Genomic DNA, 27,272 nt, shown 5'->3' with positions numbered 1-27,272 from the left:
TCCCTTCTCACCGGTCGTTCAAATATCGCGCGATTCTTCTAGCACCACCACCACCACCTCCTCCTCCCTGTCTCGGCTGGCTCTGCATTCTGTCTTCGAAAGGACCCGTGAGCCCGCGCGGCCGTTGGCGCCCTGAGGCGAGTCCAGGTGAGGCGCCGGCTCTCTGCCAAGCGGCTCAGGTGAGGGACGGGGGCGTGGCTTGGCGCCCAGCTCCCCGCCCCCCCGCCCCCTCCGCTGTGGTTTCTTCTCGTCTGAGGGACGGGACGGGGTAACAACGACGCCTGTGTTGGCATGTGGGGCGGCCGCCGAATAGAGGCAGGTTAGAAAGAGTTTCTTCTTCTTCCCCTGCGCTGAGGGCGGCGTTGGAGAAGAAGTAGAAGAGGCCGTTTGTTTGGAGGACTTAATTAAATCCGGGTTTTCTGTTCTCAGCATCTTGAAAAAATGCTCCATGGCAGGTAATGCCACTTCGAAGAGCTTTCAGGGCAAAGTCGCTGGTGGGCTCTCTCGCTTCAAGTCTTCCCCAAATCCGGGTGAAATAGCTGTATTAGGACAAGCGGAAAGTCACGAAAGGGCGTGTGAGTTTTCCAGAGCCTTTCTACCAGGCCATCTCTAAGGTGGTAAAGCAGGGAAGGGAAATGCTGGCTGCAGTTCAAGCTGTGGAGGCATTGTCGAGGAAAGGAAGGAAGGGAGTTGGTTTTTGAGGCGGAGAGAGCCTCGGTAGTTGCAAAGTGTGGGCGGAATCGGGCTTAAAACGTACCTGTTAGAATAGATCGTACCTCTCTCTCTATTCACGTTGTAACGTGAGCTTTCTCCCCTCTGAAATGTCTGCCGTCAGCTTAATTGGTATGTAGGCATCTTTCCCTCTTTTGGTTCATCTGTGCGATAAGGAAGAAGTTTCAGAGCTCTCCAGTCAGCGCAGCAATGCAAACAGTTCTTTTGCAAACCACATTGTAAACTATAAATGTATTGGCTGTATTGAGGGCCCTCCTGTAAACTTGTATGTTGACGGTTGCTGCTTATATGGAAGATGTCTAAATTATATGTTTAGAAGTTATGACTGACCTACATTTTGAAAATTGGGGTGTGTCTTTCAAGTTTCTGATGGTGTTTCTGAGAAATTTACCCTGTGGGGTTTAGTTCTTCTTAACATGTAGTATGTCTTTGTAGCTGCAATCCCAAGTAATCTTCGTTGAATGTAGTGAGACTTATTTCTGAATGAACATGCATAGGCTTGTACTGTGCAGAATAGTAACTGATTATTAGCTGAGCTATCCTGATTGTCACTGCTGTCAACGACTGATCCAGTTGTCTTTTGCCTTGAGGAGGTGTAGGGTAATAATAGCCTACCTTATTTCTAAAAGTATTTGTAAGCTTTTGCCTTTTAAAGTTCTATTTGATGCATTTCAAAGATCTTGAAGCAGTTACAGCTATGGTTAACTGTTCTTTTTTCCTTTACAGTGCGCAAATGGCGAAGTTTATTTTTCAAGTAATCGAGACAGGCAGATGAGAATATGAAGAGAAACAGGAAATCCAGTCTTGCCATTTCATTGCAGTCTCTGAGAAATTAAAAAAGGAATATGTGTTTACTTTGACTGTGAACAAAGTATCCTGTGGAGAAGCTGATCATGACACAACACTGAAGTGTGAAATGCCTGGGAAGATGGGTATCTTTGTACTTCTGACTTTGAGTTTAATCTTAAACTTGACACATGGGCATAGCTTATTCACATGTGAACCCATTACTATCCCAAAATGTTCTGGAATGGCCTACAATATGACATTTTTCCCCAATGTGATGGGGCACTATGATCAGCAAACTGCAGCTGCCAGAATGGGGGTGAGTTGTTCTTTCTCTACCGTACATGCTATAAATATTTTTTCTGTTATATGTACAAATGTGATTTTGTCAGTAAAAAGAATACTAGGTAAGACATGTTCAATATTACACATTATGAGGAAAAACCTAGTGTTCTGAAACAAGACTTGAAATAGTTACCAAACGCCTAAAAATCATAGAGAGATGCAGGTACAAACATAACAGTATGGGCATGTGACCAGATTTTAGGGTCTATTCTTACATGGTTTGAGCCTGAAAATTTACAAAAGAGCTCCTACATCCTGTCTGAATAAATGTATAGAAGATCTTCTGTGTTACCTTTTTAAATCTTCAAAGTGTTTAGTCATCTGAGCTTCCTGACTGTTTATAGCAGGCGACCTTGTGCTGTATCCCCTCAGGCCATTGGCATCTGCATGCAGTTGGCATAAAAATTCATTGCTGCCCATAAAGTTCTAAAATATGAGATGCATCTCTTCCACAGATCTCCTAACTGTGTATAAAAGCATAGGTGTAGTAACTCCTCAAATAAGTTTTGTTCATTATGCTAAATGAAAGGAGTGTTAAGCTTCTCTGAAGTTTATTCTTGTCTCTAACATACTCCTTCAGTTACAGGTAGGTAGCCGTGTTGGTCTGCCATAGTCGAAACAAAATTTAAAAATTCCTTCCAGTAGCACCTTAGAGACCAACTAAGTTTGTTATTGGTATGAGCTTGTGTGTGCATGAAGAAGTGTCTGTGCACACGAAAGCTCATACCAATAACAAACTTAGTTGGTCTCTAAGGTGCTACTGGAAGTAATTTTTTTATACTCCTTCAGACTAGACATTCACAATTGACCAAACATGCCTGTGAATTAGGGATGTAATCTAATTTTTTAAAAAAGAAACTTAACCATGTGAGTTTGAGTCAATTAATCAATGAACTGTTAGAAGGTGCATAAATTTCCATGGGATTTTTTTTCTAAAGAAAAAAGTACTTTAAAATATGCATATTTTTCAGCAGGCTGTGTCAGAAGTAATTCTTTTTTCTGTCATGGAAGGCAATACCTTTTTTTAATAGTGGTGATTACTATGTACAATGCTTTCCAGTAATTGTAGTGAACATTAATTACAATTTTGAAGCAATGTAGGATGTCTTTTTCTTGATCTAAATATTTTTAATAGTTTGACTAAGCGCATCTGCCTGCTTGCTGATCCTTTCTTTCTAGGTGGTGCAGCTATAGAGCGTTGGTAATGGAAAAAGCAGACATCTCTCATGTGATCACCTGCACTCTCCCTCTGCATGGTACAGTGGTGAGGAATAAGCCCAATTGTCCTCACCATTCCACCAGCTTTGAGAGCATGAAGAGACAATAGGGTCAAGGATAGGGCAAGTGATAGTTGCCTCTGAATGCCCAATTATCCTCTCCCTCTAGAAGCCTATACCTGCTCACGCGTTCTTCCTTTGGGTGCTGGAGCAGGAAGAATTAGGCCCAGCAAAGCAGCTGATGTTCTTTGGAGGAGCAGTCACCACTTCTGCTTACTGGGCAGTATTGCGGCAAAAATTGGACCCACACACCCTGCCATCCACAGGGAGAGTGCTGTTTAGCGAGTGGTTGCTCCTTCCATGACTAGAGGTCTCTGCTGCACTGCCCAGAGAGATGGGTAAGCAAGTTGGCAGAGGCAACTTCTTGAGATTTCTTGCCAAGTGGTACCATGGGCCCAGTTCTCCCTATGTCAGTGTCTATACCATGAGCAAGAGAGGTAGTGGGAGCAGCTGCTGCTTTTCTTTGCTTGTGGATGGAGGAGGTGTTGAGGGTGGTTTCTGTGGGCTTCCTGGCTAGGATGTTCTTCCTCCTTCCTGCACTTCAGCCTCTGCTACAGAGCAGGGGAAAGGAGAAGAGATTGTTGTTTAATGTTTGCCAGTTTTAATATGTATGTGTTAGTGTTTATTTTAAATATTAACATTTATAATAAGTCTCCAAATGCATTAAACTGTGAATCCCAGGTAGACTTTGGATATTTGGAATAAGAACACGAGTGAGGGGCACATTGGTATTTTCATCCTTCGCTTCCCCTCCCATTTCACCTGGAAGGAAGATGTGCATCCTTCAACCATCTGTACTGTTGAATCCTTATTCTGATTTCTGTCAGACACTTCTAGTTTTGGTGGTATATATTTTGGTGGTGTTTTCTCATATCTAAAGATTTCTAAGCTCAAGCAAATATTTGTTTGTGACAGGAAAATTAAGCTACCTGTGCAATTAGAAATTGCACTGAAGCATTCCTTATTCTCTTGTAATATAACCGTGACAAGTCAGTGCATGTAGGAATGGAGAACAAAACTTGATTCACATTCAGTGTTCTAAAGGATATGTCTTCTAATGTTGCAGTTCTAAGCACACTTTCTTGGAGCATATCCTATTGAAGCTAGAGGCACTTGCTTCCGAGTAAGCTTGCATGGGACTGTGCTGTAAAACAAGACTAAAACACTAATAAGTAGACAGATTTTTAGCTCTGTATATGAGCATCCATCAGAGCTAATGAACAAAGTGCTAAGTAAGGTAACATTAAGACAAAAACAAAACAAAACTCATGCTAGATGGAAGTCTAAACAGGCTGTGTAAGGAGCCTCAGTGTCATAGTAAAGTTTTATGAGTGATAAAAGTAAAATTCAGTGATGAAACTATTGGAAGGGAGTTTGAAAAAATGTAGAAAACATTGAAACTTTGTAATGCTATTATATACAACTATGGTGTACCTGCTTTTGGAATACTTTGTATGCTTTTGGTTGGAATTATTAGGGAGAAGATTTGAAAGCAGCAGCAAGTACAGCAATATAAAAATATAGTGTACCCACTTTAGAATACTTTGTGCAACTTTTGTGTAGTCCTACAAAAAGAACTTGAAAAGGTACAGAAAATGGTAACTATAGTGATAATGGCATGATGATGATGATGACTCATCCTTTAAAAGTCTTCATGTCTTTAGCCATTGTCGTCATTCTCTGATTGTGAGCTTTTCCAGGGTATCCACCTGCCACTATTTGAGAAAACAACAAAAAGTCTTGTAACACCTGAAAGACCAACACATACAGAGAGAGCACATGATGAAAGCATGAAGAAAGGGAAAATTAAACAAGCAGAAGAGTTGATAACTGAAATAATAGGTTTAAGCTGTTTTGATCCATAAAGATAATTCTCTGCACCATGGTTTGCTACTGTGAAATTGCTATCCTGATAGTCCTCAAAAACTATTTCTATAATGCTTCTTTGTTTCAGATAGGTTAACTTTGCATCATGCTTTCGGACAGGCTAAATTGTCATGCATTTAAGCAGTCTTCAACCTCGGCCAGTTTTATATTGTAATAGCTCAGTGGCATCAGCATACTGGTGATGAAACTGCTTCATCCCAAATCAATGCAGTCCACTTTTAGTTGTGACTAATAGCTCAGTTATTGGCTCTGCTTTGCTCCTTCCTTTGAGTGTTTGTTCCTGACTGGAATGTGTCCTTGAGCTCTGATAATGTTTCTTGCCTGCCTGAATAGAAGATAGAGAGGGGTATGTAGGAATTAGTATACTGTACAAATAAAATATTCATTGTCCATTGCTTTGCCCACTTTTGCCTGTGACCCCTGGAAGGTTTCCCAGAAGGGAATGCAGCCCTCCGACCAAAGCCAGCCTGCTCGTGAGGTGGGATGAAGTGCCCACTTCAGGTGGCAGAAGCACAAGAGGCAGTGTTTCGCCCACCCCACTGATTCCACCATCGCCAGAATACCCTCCCCTCTTGCCAGTGAGCGGGAGGCATTCCAGCCTGTGCTGTTGCACCTTGTCTTCCCTATTTCTAGGCAGAGAAGCCAAGCAGCAACTCTTTGTGGAATTGCTCCGGCAGTGGTGGGGGGTGCAGCGACAGAAGCGGTGAGAGGGTGTGGGGCGGTAGTGGAGCACACGGCAGCAATTCCCATTTTGCCTTAGGATGGTAATGAAATGGGAGGGGCTGCTCTTCTGACTGAAAGTTTCCTCATCCCTGTATTATAGCAAGATAAGCTGCTAGTGCAAGCAGCCTGTATGCTCACTTGATATGGAGGAAAAAATGACTTCTTGCACCTTTTGGGGGTGTTTTTCTTTATGAATCTGAGGATGCTTCTCAAGAAAAATAAAAAGTTCTAAGCTTTTGTATTTGCGCAAGTAGAGGATAGCTCTTTTCACATGTATCCCATCAAATTGCAGTTCAGTATGCCACCTGATAACTAGATTGAAAATGGTTTAGATCTGAGTTCCTACTTGGAAGTCAGTGTTCAGAGCCGTGACCATGAGTATTATAAACTCTAAAACCACTGCTAATGGTGCCTCATAACTCACACCCAAGTGACTCTCCTCAGTTACTCATAAATCTGTACTTAGCGGTTCTCTCTGACCAAATGAATTTCTAACTTAGTTGCAAATAGGGAGAATAAATTATCACTTGAAGTTAAGGATTGATGTGCTATCCCATCAGTTTGCTAAGATAACTGCAAATGCATTTTAATGTACAGTGGTGCCCCACAAGACGAATGCCTCGCAAGACGAAAAACTCGCTAGACGAAAGAGTTTTCCGTTTTTTGAGTCGTTCCGCAAGACGAATTTCCCTATGGGCTTGCTTCGCAAGACGAAACGTCTTGCGAGTTTGTTTCCTTTTTCTTAAAGCCGCTAAGCCGTTAATAGCCGCTAAGCCGCTAATAGCCGTGCTTCGCAAGACGAAAAAACCGCAAGACGAAGAGACTCGCGGAACGGATTAATTTCGTCTTGCGAGGCACCACTGTATCAACTGAACATTGCTGTCTGCTTTACATAACTGAATCTTAACGATGGAGATGAATTTTAAAAAATTAGTTCTGGGTATGGAAAGTAGCTGATGGGCAGCCTTGTGTGAGTCGCATTTCTCAACAATAGTTCCCGGTCTGGGAATGAGATCTCCTGCTCGGATTTGTTGAGAAGGTGAAAATATTACGGATTTTAAATATATGTGCTATGCCAGGAAATCTTTGGTATTCATTTTTTTAATCAATATTTTATATAATTACCTTACTGAAAAAGAGAACCTAATAATTTTATTTTCCAGGAAAACAACTACTCCCTTTCAATTGTCAGTTCTAATACAAGCTGCTTTGGGATTATAAAGCTGTAATTCATGTCATGGACATAGTTTAATAGCCACAGTGGCAAATAAAGGCCTTGTTTTAAAATCATAGATAAAAATGCAAACCAGATATGACCCACCTAAAATCCTATGGCATACTGTTCTATTTCTTTAGTTCAGAAGTTGCCACTTCCATGTTTAGAGATACTATTGGTAGATGTACAGGCGTACTTTTTATTTCTGTATAAGGTTGGTGGGTGATAGAAGGAACCAGTGGGGTTGGAGACTGCAACACTCTTGTCAAAATTCTAAATGTTCCCATGGCCCCTGTGTTCATTGTATGCATGGAGTTATCCCAACCTTGCAAGAAACTTGTGACTCTGCCCAAAGTTGCACTCTCTTCAGTCTGAGCGGGGATATGGACTCGGCTCTCCCTGGTCAAAGTCGAGTGCTCCAGCTGCTCTGAATCTTGAAACTTCTCTTGGGACATGGTCCATTAAATTTAAAATATAACTAGCAGTACTGTCACAGTTGCTTAACAAGCAGCTTAATTAGGTAATGTGTTACATGCTTACTAGAAAGTTGAATTGCAAAGCAGAATGATGTCCCCTAACTTAAGTTGTAGAGGTTTGAAAAGCTAGCTTGGAAGTCAGGCTTGCTTTATGTGAAGTAATGCATATACTTAGGTTAGAAAGGGATAACACATGTGATTGAGAGAAAAGCTATTTTTAAACATCATTCTTTCCTTTTGGAGAAAGTGAATGATGCTGCGCCTCGAGTTCACGCAAATGTGACTTGTCTTGCTGAATGTGTGTAGCTTCCAAGTCCAGTGTTTTAACTTTAATACATTAGACCAGGGGTTGCTAACGCTTTTGGGCCTGTGGGTGCAGGTAGACTTCTGAGAAAAGGTTGTGGGCACCAGTCACACTTCCTCTCACCCTTTGTAAGAATTGAAAGGTGCACTAGCTGCCTATCCAAGAGATTATCCCCTCCTATCCATGCACATGCATGCAGCACAGACACACTTACATGCATACATATGTTTACACACATGTGATGCATCTGCGCACATACACTGTCCCTCAGCCAAGCAGTTAGACTTGAAAAGGGTTAATTTCCCCCCAAGCCTAATTAAGGATGAGTGTGATATTTCTGGAGAGTGCAGCTAGGGAGGGAAGTTCCAAGGCCATATTGTTCAGCTTTCTCCCCAGCTGCAGTTGACAGGAAGACCACCCCTCCTCCATGCCACAGCAATTGTAGCATAGGGAGCATTTTTTTATGGCTCACAGCTTTGAAGGGTTTTTCTCGCCTTCCTGTGGAACACCACTCATCACCCCTGCCAAAGCACTTAGGCTTGAAAAAGCCTTCTATGGGCTACCACAGATGGATTTTTGAAGCCTAATTTCAGCAGGAGGGTGGGGATACTCCTGTTGCCAGACTGGGAGGTGTCAAGGTCCTCTTATGGACACTAGGGGTGGCCTTGGTGTGTGCAGTGCCTGTGCGCACAACTTTCTAGTTGCAGTGGCTGATGTAAGTAGACTGACACATCTTATATTCCACCCAGAAACCCATACTGCTGTCTTGGATCCAGTAATTTTGCTGGTGACTTATTGGTATGGTTTGGTGCCGAGTTGCCAGATTGTAGTTTGGTAATGATGAGCACGCCATAGGCTTGCCTACTCCTCTTCCTTCACCCTTCCTAATTAGCTTTAATTGAGGTCAGTGTTACATCTAACTGGCATGATTGCATTACCACTAATCATAGTTGGCTTGTAACCAGAGACAAGGACTTGAGGTGCTGACCTAGAGAGGGTGAGAGCCAAAAGGGAAGGGGAAGAACGCTCCTGAATGTTCAGTTACAAAACTATGGTTTGACAATGAAACTTTAATGGACTCTAGCCTAAGGCAAGTAATTGCTTTGTCTGTCACTCATATGGCCTCCCTAGCATTTGATTGGAACCTTTCAACTGATTTCACTTGCATTAAACCCAGAGAAACACCTTCACAGTTCTAAGATCACAAGGCAGTTGCATCTGTGAATATGCAGTGTATAAATGTTGAAAGCTGCAATTACATCATCTTGATCCTGATAGTGTGGTGTAAATGTAGGGGATAATTTGCTGGTTTTAGCCAGGAGAAGTTTGGATTCAAATCCATACATATACATGAAGCTCTTTGGGTGGTCTTGAGCATGTTTGTGGACTTAATTAGATAAACTTTGTTAGGTACAAAACCAAATTTTCAGTAGCACCAAGGGCTACTGGGGAAAAGAAAACCCATGGTTTCTTTCTGTTTCTTTGTCTTAAGACAAGTGGGGGTCAGATTGGAACCTAAATTAAGTTATTGCAATGGTTATTGATTGCCTCAGGCCTTGCTGCTGAGACAGTGTACAGTCTGCAGCGCAGTGTGGTTTAAACATTTATACCTGATAATACATGTATGCTCCCCCATCTTCCCCAAAATGAAATCGGCTTCTCTGCATCCCATGATGAATTCTGTTATCAAGAAACCATGAAAAAAGTAGAAGTATACTCTTACATTCAGTCATGTACTTTTCTCCTGGGATTGTACTTGGGAGAAATTAGGAGCAGGCCATAATCTACATATTCCCATTCTCTCCTCTTTCCTTCAGCGAACAGTAATTTGAACACCAAATTTCCCCAGACCCTGAGAGACAAAACCCTCTTTAAATGCTTAAGAAACAATTCTTAATTTCCTGTAGAGGAATGATCTCAGTTATTGTGCATTCCACCACCCTCTCCATGCTAACAATTCAACTAGAGAATGTGTTTTCCTCTGCTCTTGTTGTTGATGGTTGTTGGGAAACGTGGACTTCCCACGTTTATGGAAAGTTTCCAGTTGGTCTATTTAATGTATACGAACAGTAAAGGGAAAATATGTCTATTTATATATCTTCCAGATGGCCACTGAAAATAATAAGCAAAATAAAATTATTTCATTTAGGTAAGTATAGAACCTGGTACTTTGGAAAGCGTCATCTGTCACTTTTAACAACTAGCAGAAGGAAATTACTGAATGCAAAGTGAGCAATAGGGCTCTGGATATTTAATTAAACATGTAACATGGTTACAAGAAACAAAATATGATGTGACTACTATAGGGTTCACAGTAGAAACCTGGAATTTATTACAGTGGCAGCAGCTACATTTCCTCATCCAACTGTTGCTGTCAGGTGTGGTTGTGTGTATATAAATACATATACACTTATTTCTCGTTATCTCCCCACCCCCAACAAGGGATTCATTAACTTTCATTTGATGCCTGCTAAAAATATTCTTGTTTAAACAAGCCTACACAGATGCTTAGAAAGTTGAAGTAATTTTAATCTGTTTTTAATATTTTAAGTTTTGTATGTGTTAAAGTAAGGTTGTATTCTTTTTTCTTGATTTTTTTTGTTTTATCTTGTAAACTACTTTGAGGGGTTTTTTTTTACAATCAAGCAGTGCATAAATTTTATGAAATAAATAAAATAAACAGATGAAGTCATTGAATTGAATTTTTGAATTGAATTTACTTTATTACAGTCACAGACCAGCATAAGCAAAACATCTAAATAAATAGCATAACATTGTGAGTCTAAGTGGATAATTGTTAAATAAATGGGAGCAAGAACCAAATGTAGATTAAAACATGTACATAGAATATTTAATTAAGCATAAATAATGGATGAGTAAAATCTGATAATAAAAATTAAAAAGACCAGTTAAAACAGCTATATGGGGTGGGGCTTCAGAAGTGCGGATCTAACAACATGGGCCTTTAATTTAGGACTGAATTGTAGCATAGACCATCCTTCGACAAATATCTATCATGGCAGCGCAAAATCTGGCGATTGAATATGTGACTTCTGGGCTTTCGTCCTATAGTAATAGGGAGATGTTGTGTTGTTCTGAACGCCCAGGGAACTTATATAAGATGGGTTGGATAAACCTAGTTCGAATGTCCAATTACCTGGCAGGGGAGACACCTTGATCATGATGAAGTCATTCTGTGCATACATTCCTTAAATAAAGAGTCTATATATGCCTATAGCATGAAACTCTCAAAAGCCTTTTGGTGCTGAATTTCTTGCTCTGTGGGCTTGCTTTTTTGGTCAGGTTTTTTATTATTTCATTTTATAATGCATATATAGCAAAGAGAACAATTATAACAACAGATGAAAATTAAAAGATGAAAAACAAAACTATAAAATAGGCATAAGTGCAGTTGTTCATGGGTTAAAATAACAAAGTCCAGGTAAAGACTATCAACGTTATCAGATTATCAAGTACAGTTCTAGATTTACCAGGCTTGTCTTCAAAGAGTTTTGTCTTGGAAATGATGGTTCTTATATGCTAAATCATATAAAAAGTGTATGGAGGTTATAGTCCTTGTTGAAATCTCAAATTATGCATGGTTTTACCCCACTATACATATATTCCAGAGGTGAGTTGTACCAAGCGTCCTGTGTAAGATTTTGGGCTGTTTTACATTGAGTTGCAATTACTGTTCTTGCTGCCAAGATCATATATAAGACCAATTCTTTTTGACAATATATTTACGTTGGTTTCATAAAAAATATTCAGTAACATTAATTTTGGACAAGAAAAAATAGTTTCTTTAGTAATGTTGATCATTTCTGTTAAAATTAAATTCCATAAATCATGCACAGTCTATGGGCTTTTAGTATCTACTGCAGTGGGCTTCTGTGGTTCTCCCTGGAGCCAACTGCTTCCTGATGTTTGAAAAAGTTTTATGTTGACCATGTTAAAGATAGATGGGAGTTGCATGAATCTAACTGGAAAGAAATTGCCAGATGCAAATGTCCAAATGCAATGTTTTATAGTCACATCTTTCAATTTGGTGCACACTCCACTTTTTTATATATATACTTCCAAACTTACCTTTCCTCTGCTCAGCAAGATGGTCTAGGAATCTGGCATTGCCTTGAAGACTGTGTTTCCCTATGCAGGGCAACAGCAGCAATAGGAGAGATGGGGAAATGTGAAACATGGCTATTGGCAAAGGCAGATGAGAGAAGATGAGCTGGAGTGCCCTCAACCTCCATTTAAACACTTGTTCCACTTCTGAAATCTCATGATTTAGTAATCTGTTGTAACTCAAGTTCTGTAACAAGACAGTGTCAGTTTTACAAGAAAACTTTGTAGATGTGCTAATCAAAGTATCATTTTCCCTCTCCCAAAGGATTTCCTTCCTCTTCTGAATGTCCAGTGCTCACCAGATATTCATGCATTTCTTTGCAAAGCATTTGTGCCTGCCTGTTTGGATCAATCGCGTGTGATTCACCCATGCCGAAGTCTCTGTGAAAGAGTGTACTCTGACTGTAAACAAATGATAAACACTTTTGGAATTAATTGGAATGAGGAACTTGAATGCAGCAGGTACAGTGTTTTTAATTCTCTTTATTTCCAATGGATTTTACTCTGGCCTAAGACAAAGTCCTAGTCCATACATTCATGCAATAAACTTCTCTTTGTTTGTTAAATATCAGCCTGTGTGCTTCCTCCACACAGATGATCTTCTGTATAAACGGATGCTCTTTGTTGCAATCCATTTCTGTGATGACACCCATCACCCCGAATGCATGCAGTTCTTCCATTCCCTCCCTTTTTTTGAGGAGGAACAATTGTGAATTGGACTCCCCAGTAGTATTTGTGATGAGAAGAGTGTGCCTGCTCTTTCAAGGGGAGAGGAGCACTGCCAGGTTTATGAGTATGCTTGGACCAAGTGTATATCTGATGAAGTGAATAAGCAAATTTGCTTTGCATATATATTTCAACCTAGACTGTTCAACTTTTCCGTTCTCTTCTGTACAAGCTCTTTAGTGCTTTGGATTCTTGCTCATCCATATAGGAAACAGAGGTCATTACAGGACTAGCATGCATGGTAGTTGGTAAACAGCAGTTGAGGTGAAGAAGACTGAAGAATTAGGAAAAACTCATACCTTGAGCCCCCATCTCCTCAAAGATGAAGCACTTTGGAAGGAGAACTTTATTGTTGCCTTTTCTTCTGCCATGGTCATAAAGCACATAATATGATATCGCCTATAAAGGACAACATGTGCATTTGGAGGCCACTTTATTTTAAAAGCATTTATAAATAGCTTTAATACTTTTTTAAAAATCTATGTGTTATACAACATATAAAGCAAGTCATGTCTGGGTAGCTCAGTTGGTTAAAGCATGGTGCTGATAATGCCAAGGTTACAGGTCTGATCCCCTATGGGACAGCTGCATATTTACAGGAGGCTGGACTAGATGGTTCTCATGGTCCCTTACATCTCTACAATTCTATTATTTTATGGCTGCATCTCTCAGGCAAGTGTTTGGCCTCAGCTATGCTTGCTTTGGAAAACTCTTACAATGACTGCTCCAGTTCACTCTTCCTGGAGCTGCCTTGAAAGATGCTTGGAAGAATGCTGTGAGTTGCCTCTTGACTGGCAAAGGCCACAGCTATTTTAGCATACCTATACTGGCTTTCTGTTAGCTTCTAGGCCCTGTACAAGGTGCTAATGAAAACTATTTAAAAAACCTACCTGGTCTGGGGTCTGCATAGACAAGCATTTCCTCTCATATGTACCTCCCTGCTTCCTCAGATCTGTGGGCATGCACTGCTTCAAAGGGCAATTTGTCCAGGGCTTTAATCCCTGCCAAATTGGCAAACAGGGACTGAATCCTACTGCCTTGGCTGCGCAATCTTGGAGCCCCTGATGGAGCAAGATTGGCCTGCAAGCTGGAGGCTCCTCGCCCTTGTAATTGAGGTTACGTTTCCTTTAAAAAAAAAATCCGTTTTTATTCTTTGTGATCCCAGTCCCAGTCTAGTTTGATAACCAAGCATCTGAAGTATGTGCTCTGAGCCTCTAGGCAAATAACACTGAGTGGTCCCTCTGCATTTTCTCTCTTTCCTTTCTAGGTTGGAGGATTGTGATGAAACTGCTGCTGTCACTCCTTCTCTCACTACAAAATCTCATGACACTAAGAAGACTCCAGGACAGCCCAGAAGGGATTATGGATTTTGGTGTCCACGTCATCTGCAGACCTCTGGTGGCCAAGGCTACAAGTTTTTGGGAATTGATCAGTGTGCACCCCCCTGTCCCAACATGTATTTCAGTAATCATGAGCTAGACGTCGCCAAAAGCTTCATTGGGATCGTTTCAATTTTTTGCCTTTGCGCAACTCTGTTCACATTCCTAACGTTTTTGATTGATGTTAAGCGGTTCAGATATCCAGAGAGGCCAATAATATACTATTCTGTTTGTTACAGCATAGTGTCTCTGGTATACTTCCTTGGGTTTGTCCTGGGAAACAGAACTGCCTGTAATAAGGTAGATGAAAAACTGCAGCTTGGAGAGACAGTTGTTCTTGGTTCTCAGAACAAAGCCTGCACAATTGTTTTTATGGCTCTGTACTTTTTCACCATGGCTGGAACTGTGTGGTGGGTGATCCTCACAGTCACTTGGTTCCTAGCTGCTGGACGAAAGTGGAGCTGTGAAGCTATTGAGCAAAAGGCAATGTGGTTCCATGCAATTGCCTGGGGCATGCCTGGCTTTCTCACCATTATGCTGCTTGCCATGAACAAAGTGGAAGGTGACAACATCAGCGGTGTTTGTTTCGTTGGCCTCTATGACCTGGATGCTTCCAGATACTTTGTCCTTTTGCCTTTGTGCCTTTGTGTCTTTGTTGGATTGTCTCTCCTCTTAGCAGGCATCATTTCTCTAAATCATGTGCGGCAAGTTATACAGAATGATGGCAGGAATCAAGAAAAGCTGAAGAAATTCATGATTCGAATCGGTGTCTTCAGTGGCTTATACCTGGTACCTTTAGTGATGCTCTTGGGATGTTATATCTACGAGCAGGTGTACAGGAAGATCTGGGAAACCACTTGGGTTTATGACCATTGTGTTAAGTTCCATATACCTTGCCCTTATCAGGTAAGGGTAAAATACTTGCACAATTTATACCTCAATAATTAAGAATATTGGTATCTCTTACTGCTGCTGCACATGTATGCAATGCTGGGGATTTGACTGCAGCAACAACTGTGATACTGCTTTGTCTATTGTTCTTCAGTGCTACTAAAGCCTCTGAGTGGTCCTACCCTAGTGTTCAATGTGGAATCTAGTCTTCCTCCGATCAGTATTGTCCTAGAAAGTATAAACTCTGAGTACAAAGCAATGGAATAAATTTCTCTTTAGAACCCTCCTTGAAGATGTTAGTGACTTCTAGCTATGATTTCCTAAGAAGAAAATTTAAAAAGACTGTCTAAAAACAACAGCAAAACTAATATGCTGCTGACAATAATCCTTCAGATTTTACACCCATCTGTTTGTTGCTTAAAACATGCTTTTCCTCCCACTAAAATAGATGGGAAAGTTATCTACATTGCATATTAAAGTGAGGTTTTAAGTCACTCAAAAATGGAAAAAAATGAAAACAGAAGTTTATACTTGTAGATAGCAACCTCTGATCTAGTTATAACTAGGGAAATGTTAATTCATTTTGGCTGCTTATGTAGTTCCCTCCAGATGTGAACTTCCATCAGCCCCAGGCAGCACAGCCCGATGGTCAGGGATTATGGACGCTGTAGTCCCCAACATCAAGAGGGAACACTTTGACTATCCCAACCTAGATGTATACTGCATTTATTCCAATATAAGGATTATTTAAGCAAAAATACTTATAGCAGAGCATTTCCTTTTTAGTGGTATTACTTTATTACTTTATTACATTCAGCTTGGTCCAAGCTTTTTAAAATAACTATTTACTCAAAATAATATTTCTGGCATCAGCTAGTTAATGATCCTCAAGCTAATTAAAATAGGCCAGGGTGGTAATGGAGAGACCTGAATTGGCCAAGCTAATACAAAATAAAAATCTGAACACTAGGTAAGACAGACAAGTTAGCTCTTGAGTTAAATATCATTGCCCTTTTTTGAGCCTGTTCTTCACAAGAGTGGATTAATTTTTGCAGCGAACAGCAGAAAAGACACTGGTACATACCCCCAAGGCACTCTGAAAATCCTGCCACCTCTAATTAACTTCAGCCCATCAGTTCCATCGTCTTTCCTGTGTACTCAGATGACACAACTGTGTTACTGTACAGAGTATCACTAAAGAAATTGGTTAGTACTGAGCACTTTAGAAGAATTAGCTACATTATTTATGCATTTCTCCCTTCTATACAGCTGTGGCCACATTTTTTGTGACTTAACTGTATCTGTCTTCAACATTTAAGAACACAGGAAAGTTCTAACGAAGTTTCTTCAGGCTTCTCCTAAGGGATTTCTGGAATTGTAGTTTTGTGATGCTGGAGTAACTTAACTCTAACGTGTTGTGTTTTTTCTCTCATTAATACATTTTCCCTCCATTCTAGCAGGGGTTTCAATGCAAACCCCATCATGATCCTGGAGCAAGACAAACCTCCACTCCCCACCGACTACTGGGCAGGGGGAGCACACCTTGCTCCAGCAAAAGAACAGCGGGGAGCTCACTTTAAGCTTGCCATTGTTCCTTTGAAGTCATGCAGGCACTGGCCCCACAAATATGGCAGGTGTGGGTGCTTTGCCAGAAAGTGCCTAACAGGCTGAACTGGGACCCCTGACAGGCCAAAGTTGGCTACAGACTGGAGGTTCCCTACCCTGAGGCTTATTTCTTATTTTTGTGTCATTTTCTAAATAAATTAAAATCACACCATTCAGTACTGTGTCATAGCATCATATTATCCCTGCTTACACTTGCAGCATTTCATTTTCTGGAGTTTCGATGACAACATATTGTGATTAAGCTATTTTAAATGTGTAGCATAGGTACAGTATTCTCATTTGCTTAAAGTTGTTTAAGCCTGAGTGCAGCTTAGTTGACATAAAACTGCAAACTTCTGTATCACTATTCATTTTCTGCTTTGAAGTATAGGGTCGGAAAACCATTTTTCTATTGTATTTTTAATGAATGGTTATTGTTTTCCAGGTCAAGATATTGGCAAGGCCAGAAATAATTTTGTTTCTGATGAAATACCTTATGACTTTAATTGTTGGCATCTCTCCAGTTTTCTGGGTGGGAAGCAAGAAGACTTGCTCAGAATGGGCAAGTTTCTTCAACAGGAATCGCAAAAGAGAGTAAGACACATTTTTTGTGGTAATATTTATTTTAAAAACAACAAGATAAAATTAGTGGGCACTGTTAATTGGTGTGTTTTAAAAATGTGTGTGTGTGTGTGAGAGAGAGAGAGAGAGAGAGAGACAGACAGAAAGAGAGAGAGAGAGTGAGAGAGTGAGAGAGAGAGAGAGTATTCATCTTGGGTCGCTTCCTGACTTTGTTCATAGGATTGCAGGTTGTTTTTAAAAAATCCCCACCCCAAAAAACATGTGGTCTCTCATCTTTGATGTGGAACTTCCTGTTGTCATCATTGTTTAAGTGCCGCCTCCCTGCCTCCCTCCCTCACATGTGAACCTGCAGGGAATTGGAACTTATGGGCAATACCATCTGCAAGGTCTAGAAGTGCCCTCGCATGGGGTTTTTTTTAAAGCTGTAGTTAGCCAGATGCTGAATTTCCTCCCAAACCAAATCTTCCTTGGTAAACTGGCCATTTTTTCTCCTTTTCAAGAGAGACTGAGCAGTTTAATCCTGAGCAGCAGGGGTCTGACTTGGTCAAATTTTGTATCTGCTTTCTCACAGCCTGTATTATTAGCATGAATGTTTTAACGCTATGCCATATTTTATATAGTCTTTCTTGATGCTTGGCATTGCATAATTATTTGGAGATTGATCTCAGGAAGAGGAGAAATTGAGAATAATATTTTCTCTAAGGTCCCACAGAGTGGTCTGTTCTTCAGTTTAAATTCTTCTGGAGTATATTTTGAACAGTTTTATGTAGGCTATGTGTAAGTTCCCTTGGGAATACTTTTTTCCATTACTCTCCTTTGCATCCTGAATTCTTAATATGGCTTTTAGATTTCTGTATTTCTTTAAACTTCTTTAGTCAAGGTTTGCAAGCAATTATCTTCAACTCCTTCAGCCCACATTCCTTTACAATGAAGATGTATATTCCTTTCCATATTCCTTCTTTTTCCATTATTGTATAGCTATTTCATATGTGTGTCTTAGCAAAGTGATGTTCTCTACCAAAATACAGCCCCTTATTATTACCCTGTTAGTTGTCCTAGATAGTCAGTTTTATTTACCCACATCCCGAGTGTTGTTACTTTAAGGTAAATATTGCACTTTTTTGCACTAAAAACTTCTATTGCTTGCATGTACAACCGTATTATGCAGTAATATGAAACCTGGAGCACCTTTTCTGGCCACTGAGCGAGTTGCTGTGATTTGATGAATATTCCAATAGTTCAGTGCATTAATGGCTACAATTTTGGCAAATGATACAGATTATGTGAGGAAAGTGAAAAGCCAGTTTCGGGCAACTTGGGATTCTGTGGTGAGGGCAGGCAGTAAGAGTGAAGACTAAGGAGCATAGTGGGCCAAAAGTGTAGAGCAGGGTTTCCCAAACTTGGGTCTCCAGCTGGTTTTGGACTACAATTCCTGTCATCCCTGACCACTGGTCCTGCTAGCTAGGCATGATGGGAGCATGCTAATCATGATAATATTGCATGTTAATCATAATCATATTGTTTTGAATACTAGTTGCGAGGGAGGCTGTTGCCCTGATGTCCCTTTTGTGAGCTCACAGGTTCTGTGAACCGCCCTGAAACCTCCGGGTATGAGGCAGTATATAAATTAAATAAATTAAATAAATAAAAATATCTGCCTGCCTCTGTAAGTAACATGGTGTAGAACCAGATGGATCTTACATTTGATTCACTAGGGAAGTTATTGAAGGGCAAAGAGATGAAGACATGGATAAAGATAAAATACAGGTGGAGAAAACTTCCCTACAGACCTAGTGTCTGATAAAGTTGTGTGTTTTCTTTACCAAGAGAGTGGGTGAGTAAATAACAATTAAGGGAGAACTAAGTTTCTTGTACTTGCAGGATTGTGGCTCCAATGCTACTTGCATAGAATATTGAACATGGGCCTATGGTGCCAACTTGGCAGTTAACTTGCTCAATGTCTTGGAGCAAATCATGGACTCTCAAGTCCCTTCTTGTAATGAAAACATTTGAAAAAATGCAGTAGCTCTTAAAACGACTGTAGCATGATCTTGTGCACTAGATATTTCCACCCCTTTGTAAAGATGGGAGTGGAGCAATAAATAGTTTATAGACTTGCTCCATATAAATGGAGGGGCATCTGGCTTTGATACCAGTACATGTGAGAAGGACCTAGGGGTCTTAGTAGACCAGAAGATCAACATGAGTCAACAGCGTGATGCAGCAGCAAAAAAAGCTAATGCAATTCTAGACTGCATCAACAGAAAGATAGTGTCCAGATCAAGGGAAATAATTGTTACCACTTTGTTCTGCCTTGGTCAGACCACAGCTTGGACTACTGTGTCCAGTTCTGGGCATCTGGGTTTTAAGAAGCTGGAACATGTGCAGAGGGAAGTCTACTAAGGTAATAAAAGGTCTGGAAACCAATCCTTATGAGAAGTTGAGGGAGTTAGATATGTTTAGTCTGGAGAAAGCAGAAATTATATGATAGCCAGCTTGAAATATCTGTAGGGTGTCACATGGATAATGGAGCAAGCTTGTTTTCTCCTGCTCCGGAGGGTAGGTAGGGCCCAAACTAATGGATTCAAATTACCAGAAAGGAGATTCTGATTAAACATTAGGAAGACCTTTCTGACAGTAAGAGGTGTTTTACAATAGAACAGGCTACCATATAAGGTGGTGGGCTCTCCTTTATTGGAGATTTTAAAACAGAGGCTGAATGTTCATCTGGCAGTGATGAAAGAAAGTAAAAAATGAGTTGAGAGCAGCCTGTCACATCTTAAAATTGGTAGTTTTGACAATGACTTCAGCAAGATGTTTGCACGTCTGAATGCAATTAGCACATCTAAATAGTTATGGAGGAGGGTTGTAATCACCATGTATTGTCTTCTCCCAATCAGTCCAATCAGTGAAAGCCGAAGAGTATTGCAAGAGTCATGTGAATTTTTCTTGAAGCACAACTCTAAAGTGAAGCACAAAAAGAAGCACTACAAATCCAGCTCTCACAAACTGAAGGTGATTTCAAAGTCAATGGGGACCAGTACAGCTGTCACAACCAATCACGGAACTTCTGCCATGGCCATCGCAAACCATGATTACTTAAGCCAAGACACGTTCACTGAGATCAAAAGCTGTCCTGAAACATCTGAGAGAGAGATGGAAGCAGATGGAACGGTCAGCCAGAAAGTGAAAGAGGAAGAGTTTGCCTGCAGCGAACAAAGTGCACTGCACATGTTACCTAGCCCTAAAGTGGCTTTGGAACAGCTAGAAAAGAGAGGGAAGGCAGACAACACACAGGATATTGCCAGCTTATCTGAAAGCATGAAAAGAATGGTCGAAGGAAGGTAATTGCTTTCCCCTTAATTTTATGTGTTTTTTACTTTTGCATGCTAGTTGTTAGTACCATCAGAAGAGAAAAATATTGCATTTTACTTTAAAATAGCAGGAAATGGAAAATATATCTTGCAAACAAAGCTTTTTATCACATCTGCACTGGAGTGGGCATCTAAACCAATCTTTAAGCAAAGGTAGCTACATTGTCTTAGACACCACACCTCTGAACACCTGAATATAGAATGCAAGGTGTAATTGTTCAGATACTTGGCTAGCATTTAAGAGGAGACAAGCCAAAGTAGAAGATATTAGCAGTGAGACCTCTAAGCAGTTCAGGAGAAAATCAAGGGCCCAGTTGGATGAATTGCTACGACAAAGACTCTGAACCAGTGTGGGAGCCTGTGCACTCCTGTTGGATTGGATCTGGGAGACCTGACTTAGGTTTGCACAAGGTGGCTCAGTGTCCTTACATTTCAGTTATGCATCTATAAAAAGACTCAACTCCCACAAAACAACATAAATATTGTAAAAATTCAGTGCACACTGATAAATTATGAAAACAAATGTTATTTTACTTTAATGAAGCTAAAGTTCTGTTTTGGTCCATCTTGATACCCAAATATTCTATTTTCATTAAGCCTTTCATAACAATGTAGCCAATCATGTAGCAAAGACAAAGGTCCCATGCTCTTGGCGCTGAACCAGGATCTGGAGTTTGCTGGGTTATACTGTAAGAATCCTGATCAGTGTTTGAAACTCCCACTGTTCTAGGCGGGTTATGTGACAGGGAATTTCATTAGTGCAAGCAGTTTCTGAGCCCTGGGCGCAGTACTGTGCCTAAGATTTCAGATTAAAACTGCAGAGTGGGAGGAAAGGAGGACCTTTTTCTGCCTCCCCCTTCCAGCTACTCTCTGAAAACTGGAGAAGAGACCCTCTGAAGAATATTAGGGAGGTGATCAAGGGAAGGACTAGACCATGTGAAAAATGGACATAATATTTTAGCTGCAGTTCATTCATTTTCAGCCTTGTATTTTGTGTAGGCACACTTTTTTAAAAACATTCCATTGTTACTCCCATAACCTAGGTTTAAGGTACCATTTAGCTCCTAGCTTTCATATCTCAATTTCTAACACTGATCCTGATGCCTGATTCAAAGACAAATGTAGCCCATGTTGTTAGTTCTGAGTGATAGCAGCTTTTCTACTAAAGGCTTTTTCCATCCCTGCTACCCAAAAACTTTAGTTGAAAACTGCATGTCTAATAATCAATTCCTGTCAAGTATGTGACCGATTTTTTTAAACTTGAGTGTTTGTTTTGTTTGCAGCAGGGATGGGGAATCTGTGGCCCTTCAGATGTTGCTGGACTCGATCTCCTATCAGCCCCACCCAACATGTCCAATGGTTAGGGATGATGGGAGTTTTAGTACACCAACAACAACTAGAAGCCATAGATTCCCCATCCCTGATTTACAGCAATTATATAGGCCGCCTAGTAACATCATTCTCTGAGTAGTTCATAGGACCTTGTGTTTTTAAAAAGATGTTATCATCTGTTTCAATGTAGAATGCATTTTCTTTCTTTCTTTTGTATGCATATAACAGGACAACTCCTAGAAGTGATCTAATTGAATCCCTTCCCCTCCAAGTTGGTCATCCGCACCTTGATGTTTCCCAGCCAGGCAGTCCCAAGGGGTCAGTCTTGTTTGCCCATTCCTCTTCAGATTCAAGGAAAGCTCAGGAGTCTGGTCACAGTTCAAATGCTTAAAAAGGCGAAATTGCTACGTGAGTCATTTCAGCTCATGGATGGAATCTGTGTTACACTGGAAATGACTGTTGCGCTCTGCTTTGCAGGGAGGTGCCACAATATCCTCCTTGGTTGCACTTCAGGTAAAACTAAAATTGCATTGTGAGGGGCCTAGCAACAGCTTGCTCTTCAAACTTTGGACATGTTCTAGCTAGCAGTAAGTTTGATGTGAAAAAGATGATGAATAAGTAAGTACTGCTTTTTATAACCTTTATGTCAAACTGCATTGCAGTAGCGGAGATGGGAGGTATCTTGAGCTGTGTTATAAAACTACCACCTCCTTCTAGCAGTGCTATTTACTGTATCATAAATAGGTGGGTCACACAGGGGCAGGGGAAAGCTGATGCAACATGTGAGAATAACAGCATGGTCCCATTCTTGGAGAATCGGCTTAAGCTGCAAAGTACAAGCAGACACTTGAGCACTTGTGGCTGAAGTGTCTGCCTTTGCTGCTCTTATCAGCCAGCTCTGACCTGCAGGCTAGAGAAACCCTTAGCCTAGGTTCTCCAGTATGGTGCCAGTGGACACTACATCTCCCACAGAAGCCCCCCTTGGAACTTACCAAGGTATCTCCCTATTTTGGTTGAATTTGGGGTTGAATTTTTCATTTGTCTTATTTTTGGGGGGGAGGGGTTCTTTTGTGAAATGGGGATTTCTCAAATGCCCCTTTCTTATTATCACATCTGGCAAGTACACATGTACATCCATTTCTGATTTCTGTGGTCCAACAGCCCATGGGATGCTGCTGAGAAACGTAGTAGGGACCCTGCTTTTGCCTCTGCCCAAACTGTGCAACTGTCTTTATGAATTACAACTGTATTGTAAGAATACTGGGTGGTCACTGGTGCAGATGCTTCTGTGCAGGTATTTGTATTGGGTCTAGTAGACCAGCTATTTTTGTAAAAAATAAAAAATAAATCTTAGGTGCAATGGCTCATAATTTTTGGGCCAGTTGTAATATTTTATGTTATGGTCTAAACACTGAAATGGAAAGGGACTCTTGAATCAAAACCAGTTTTGAAAGTAGCTACTTTTATACAAGTATAGCACAGATCAATTGTTTCTCTTACATGACAGGATGCTTTGTTATATACCTGTCTCCTACCCTTCATTATTATTGTTATCATGCTCAAGTAAGGTAAGGTGGGGAGTAGTGAAGCCAACCGCTGTTTAGATATAACGCAATAACCTGGGAATTTACTTAACCTCAATATTTCTACTCAGGGTGGTACCTTTCAAATCTGAGGCTTGAGCACAATCTAATAGTAGCTTATATTTTATAAAGTGAGATTCTGCATAAATTGGGCATTGAACCCCATTCCCTTCCCTTTCTTTTCCCTTATCAGAATAGATCCTTGAGAGAACATATAGACCACAGTACCTATGAAGCTCATTTCCTAGCCTTTTGTAGTTTTGAAGATCTAAGCTGTAACCTTCTATAATTTTTTTTTAATTTTTTCTATTAGCTTGGAAAATGGGAGAACTGTGTGTTACTTTGCTAGAAGTCATTCAGTCCTGATCTTTGCATTTTAAACATCAGTTTTTGTGATTTCTGAGTCCATTTTTTGATAAATCAGCTTTGAAGCATCAACTGATTAAAACAAGCACTTTCTACTATTCTAGTCTACAGGTAGAATCTACAAAAACCAAATCTGTCTGGTTCTACCTGATATAGTTTCAGCTTTCTCCATAATATAGCACTTATTCCAGAGCTGTAAAACAGCCCCTGGGCTGCTCAGATATTCTGGGTCAAGGCAGTAAAGACCATTCAGACAACTTTCATGGCTTCCAACCCTGGTGCTTTTAGCTTATACCCACTAGGCCTTGGGATTTCTGCGCCGTGTCCCTACCTGGCAATGATATAAAAAACATCCAGTAGTCCTACAGCAAAGCTTGCTTTCACTTGTTTAGGAAGAAACTGGTAGGATATCCTGTAGAAGGCTGGAAATAGCAAGCTTGTCTCTTTAAATTCAGTTGAATTGCAGCAGTTGGGGGTTGCTGCTTGTCTAGAAAGGTGCATATCAAGGACCCGGATCCTGCGATCAACATTTGAGGACTTTCTTTATGTGCCCCTTCCACGAGAGGTGCAGAGGGTGGCAACACAAGAACAGACCTTTTCTACTGTCGTTCCCTGTTTATGGAATGCTCACCCCAGGGCACCTTCATTGCATCTCTTTAGGCACCAGGTGAAATGTTTTTCTATAGCCAGGCCTTGGGCTGATTAACATGCAATGGATGGCCTTTTAAATATGTTTGTGAAAGGGGGTGGTTATTGGTATGTTTTTGTTACATATTTTGTGTTCTCATTTGTATTTTTATGTTGTGAACCACCCTGTGATCTTTGAATGAAGGGTGGTATACAAATTCAATAAATAAATATACTGAGTGTATGTTTGTGCAGCTCTGAAGCACAAGGGCAGGACATTTATCAAGGAAAGGGTGTGATTATGCTTAGCAGGGCTTGGGTAAACTGTCCTGGGTATTTCCCCTTTGATGCTGAAGTCACTTGCAGTTTCAGTGGATCATATTTCCTCTGCATTCAATTTAACTGACCGCAGGCTCCAGTATCTCCAATCCTGCTGTGGCTCAGGAATGTTGTATTCTTTCCAATCCCCTTCCCTTTTGACTGGATGGCCCTAGTAACTAAGGTATTGCGGCACCGAGTTAGGTTGCGTGCATAGCAAGCATGCTAAAGAAGGCAAACAATTTGGATGTTATAGCAGTACTCTTGCCCTTTGCCGCTTCTCATAAAAGAGCAGAAGGAAGCACAGCCAAGTCTCTCTTCATCTTTCTTTACAATACGTTCCTTTTGAAGGTAGAGTAGGGCAGTTGTGCTTCCTTGCTAAAAGGCTGCAGAAGATGCCCCTATACTTTAGAATGATATTTCCTGGATTGTACACAGGGTGGTGTCTCCTTATGCCAAGCACAGCATAATGTGGCAGAGCCCTACATCTTTTCCAAGTCAGTTGTAATGATAAAAAATGAGTCAAAAGCCTGGCCCACAATGATATACACTGTGCAGTTTACAATAGTTACATAATGTGACTTTGAAAACTGCATTTTGAAGACTAATCTGCTGTGGGTCTAGTGAAAGCTAATGTTTTGTGATGCATTAATTCTGGGTAGCAAAATAAATTAAGTTGTTTGTGTGCAGCCATCTTGGGATAATAGTCCTCACCTGTTGTCAGGAGTCAATGATTACAGTTACCCCTGTTGCCACAGCAGCCATAAATTTAATGCTTCTGAGTAGCCTGCACCAATAAGCCACTGTAATATTTTGCTCCTTAAACAAAAAGTATCTGTTTCTCCTCTTCAGCCACTGCTGATGAGTTGCTAAGCCTGCCTTGCTAAACCCGCCATGCCTTCTCCATCCTCTGACTTAAGTGGAGGTAGCTGGTCCATCTTAGTCATTTTCCTTGTGTGCTCAGGTTCTGTAGCTGGATCAGGCTAAAGGCCCATCTAGTCTAGCATCCTGATCTCACAATGGCCAACCACATGCCTGTGGGAAGCCCCAACTTCTTCACTAGTACTCTCTCTGCACTTGTCATTCCTGGCCAGTGGTATTCAGAGGTGCAGTGCCTCCAACATTTTCTCCATGAATTCGTCTAATCCTCTTTTAAAGAAGGTGGCCTTCTCTACATCTTGCTTCCACAGCACCTGCTCGTTTATTTTAACTGCACATTCCTCAGTTCCAAACGAAAAGCTGCCTTGATGTTGTTGAATTTAAAATTCCAAATAGAACAAGTGTTGAATTTCTAAATAGAACAAGTGTTGGATAATGCCGGAGGAGGAAGAAGCCTTTCAATCTGTCCTGTAAGCACCCCTTTCATTCTGAATTGTAAGTGTGAGGAATATACATTACATTTGGCTCAGTGGAAAGAGCAAAGCACTGTGCCTTTGTTCAGATGCACTTTTTACCATTCCTGCTGGCTTATAGAAATTATTGTTGGCTACTCAGCCCAACTGCATTTTACGCTCTTAGGTAAGTAGTGCTAACAGAGAGGAGGGTGATTATAACTGAGCTCTTATCTATGACACTAACATTCACTTGTTTTTATAGCTCTTCATCTTTGTAAGTGGTTTTTGTTTTTTTTAAAGAAAGCACTCCCAGTTTCTTTGTTTTTCAACATTCCACTTTGTGCAACATCGTTTGGTTGTCTTGGACACCAAGTAAAACTATATTATAGGAAAGAAATGTAAACGGCAACTGAATAAGGAAGATAGTTCTGATGGATCAAATTGTTTCCTGTTATAACAATGTATTGAATTTTGAATGTATTATGTTCTCTGCATTTTATAACTTTGTAACTTATTGCCTTTAACAAAGACTATTGGTGGTTTAACTGGATATTTCCTTATTTTCAGAACATACTATTCTTCCAATAACTAGAGAGACTTTCAAAGTTGTAAATATTATCTGTGGAAAAACAATTTTTCTCTTATTGGCACATCTGATTTTTTTTTTAAATGTCTGCAATTTGGCATATGTATTTTTACTATTGGTCAATAAAGTTTTCTATACTGTAAAAAGTCACAAACTGTGTTGTGTTTGAAAACAGCTTGGAGCAGGGCCAGCCCTACTGTTAGGTGGAATCAGGTGGGCACCTTGGGCTCCAAGTGCTGGGGGTGCACGTGGCAGTGAAGTGTTGTCTGCTTAGGGCTTTATGTGCTGCCCTGTACCTCTTAAGCCAGCCTGCTGTCCTCAGGTGTGGTGCACAACATCATCCTGATGCAGTGTGGAAGTAACGTTCAACCAGTAGTCCGGTCAGCTTCTGCATCTTGTCTTCTGCCTCAGGCAACCCTAAACATGAGTGTTAACCAAATTTCTAAAAGCTAAGTGGCTAAGAGGTTAAGTGCAAATTACATTGCTGGCTGAAGATGGGAGATCCGTTTTTCCAAATGTTAAGGCTTCAACTGTGGCCATCTGTATGCTTCTTGAAAGTTCACAAATAGATTATTGTGGAGAAAGCTGTTGCGCTATTTCTCCCCAGCTTGTGTTATGACATACTGCCTCTGAACAGCAAGATCCAGATTTTGCTACCATCGCTAGTAGCCATTGATAGACCTAGGCACCATTTTGTG

The 27,272-nt window shown here is 40.6% G+C and overlaps 1 protein-coding gene across 5 annotated transcripts; it reads left to right on the top strand.

Annotated features, from left to right (window-relative positions):
* The first annotated feature begins 13 nt into the window (after positions 1 to 13).
* On the top strand, positions 14 to 26,651 carry FZD6 (frizzled class receptor 6). 5 transcript variants are annotated; one of them, XM_081013765.1, is made up of 7 exons: positions 14 to 147; positions 1,459 to 1,837; positions 12,137 to 12,333; positions 13,865 to 14,882; positions 16,918 to 17,066; positions 19,955 to 20,398; positions 21,989 to 26,651. In XM_081013765.1, exons 2-7 carry the CDS (start codon positions 1,649 to 1,651, stop codon positions 22,149 to 22,151), a joined length of 2,160 nt encoding a protein of 719 aa, XP_080869891.1. In that variant the 5' UTR covers positions 14 to 147; positions 1,459 to 1,648; the 3' UTR covers positions 22,152 to 26,651. The 5 variants fall into 5 exon arrangements, with proteins under 5 accessions (XP_080869891.1, XP_080869894.1, XP_080869892.1 ...); XM_081013768.1 differs by having other exon boundaries at positions 14 to 179; XM_081013766.1 differs by lacking the exon at positions 14 to 147 and adding an exon at positions 259 to 455.
* Positions 26,652 to 27,272: the final 621 nt, after the last annotated feature.

This window comes from Podarcis pityusensis (assembly GCF_964106645.2).
Source record: "Podarcis pityusensis genome assembly, chromosome: 7".
NCBI classification, from domain to species: Eukaryota; Metazoa; Chordata; class Lepidosauria; order Squamata; family Lacertidae; genus Podarcis; species Podarcis pityusensis.
Note: the sequence above shows the minus strand (reverse complement) of the source record. Positions and strands in the feature narration are given on the sequence as shown.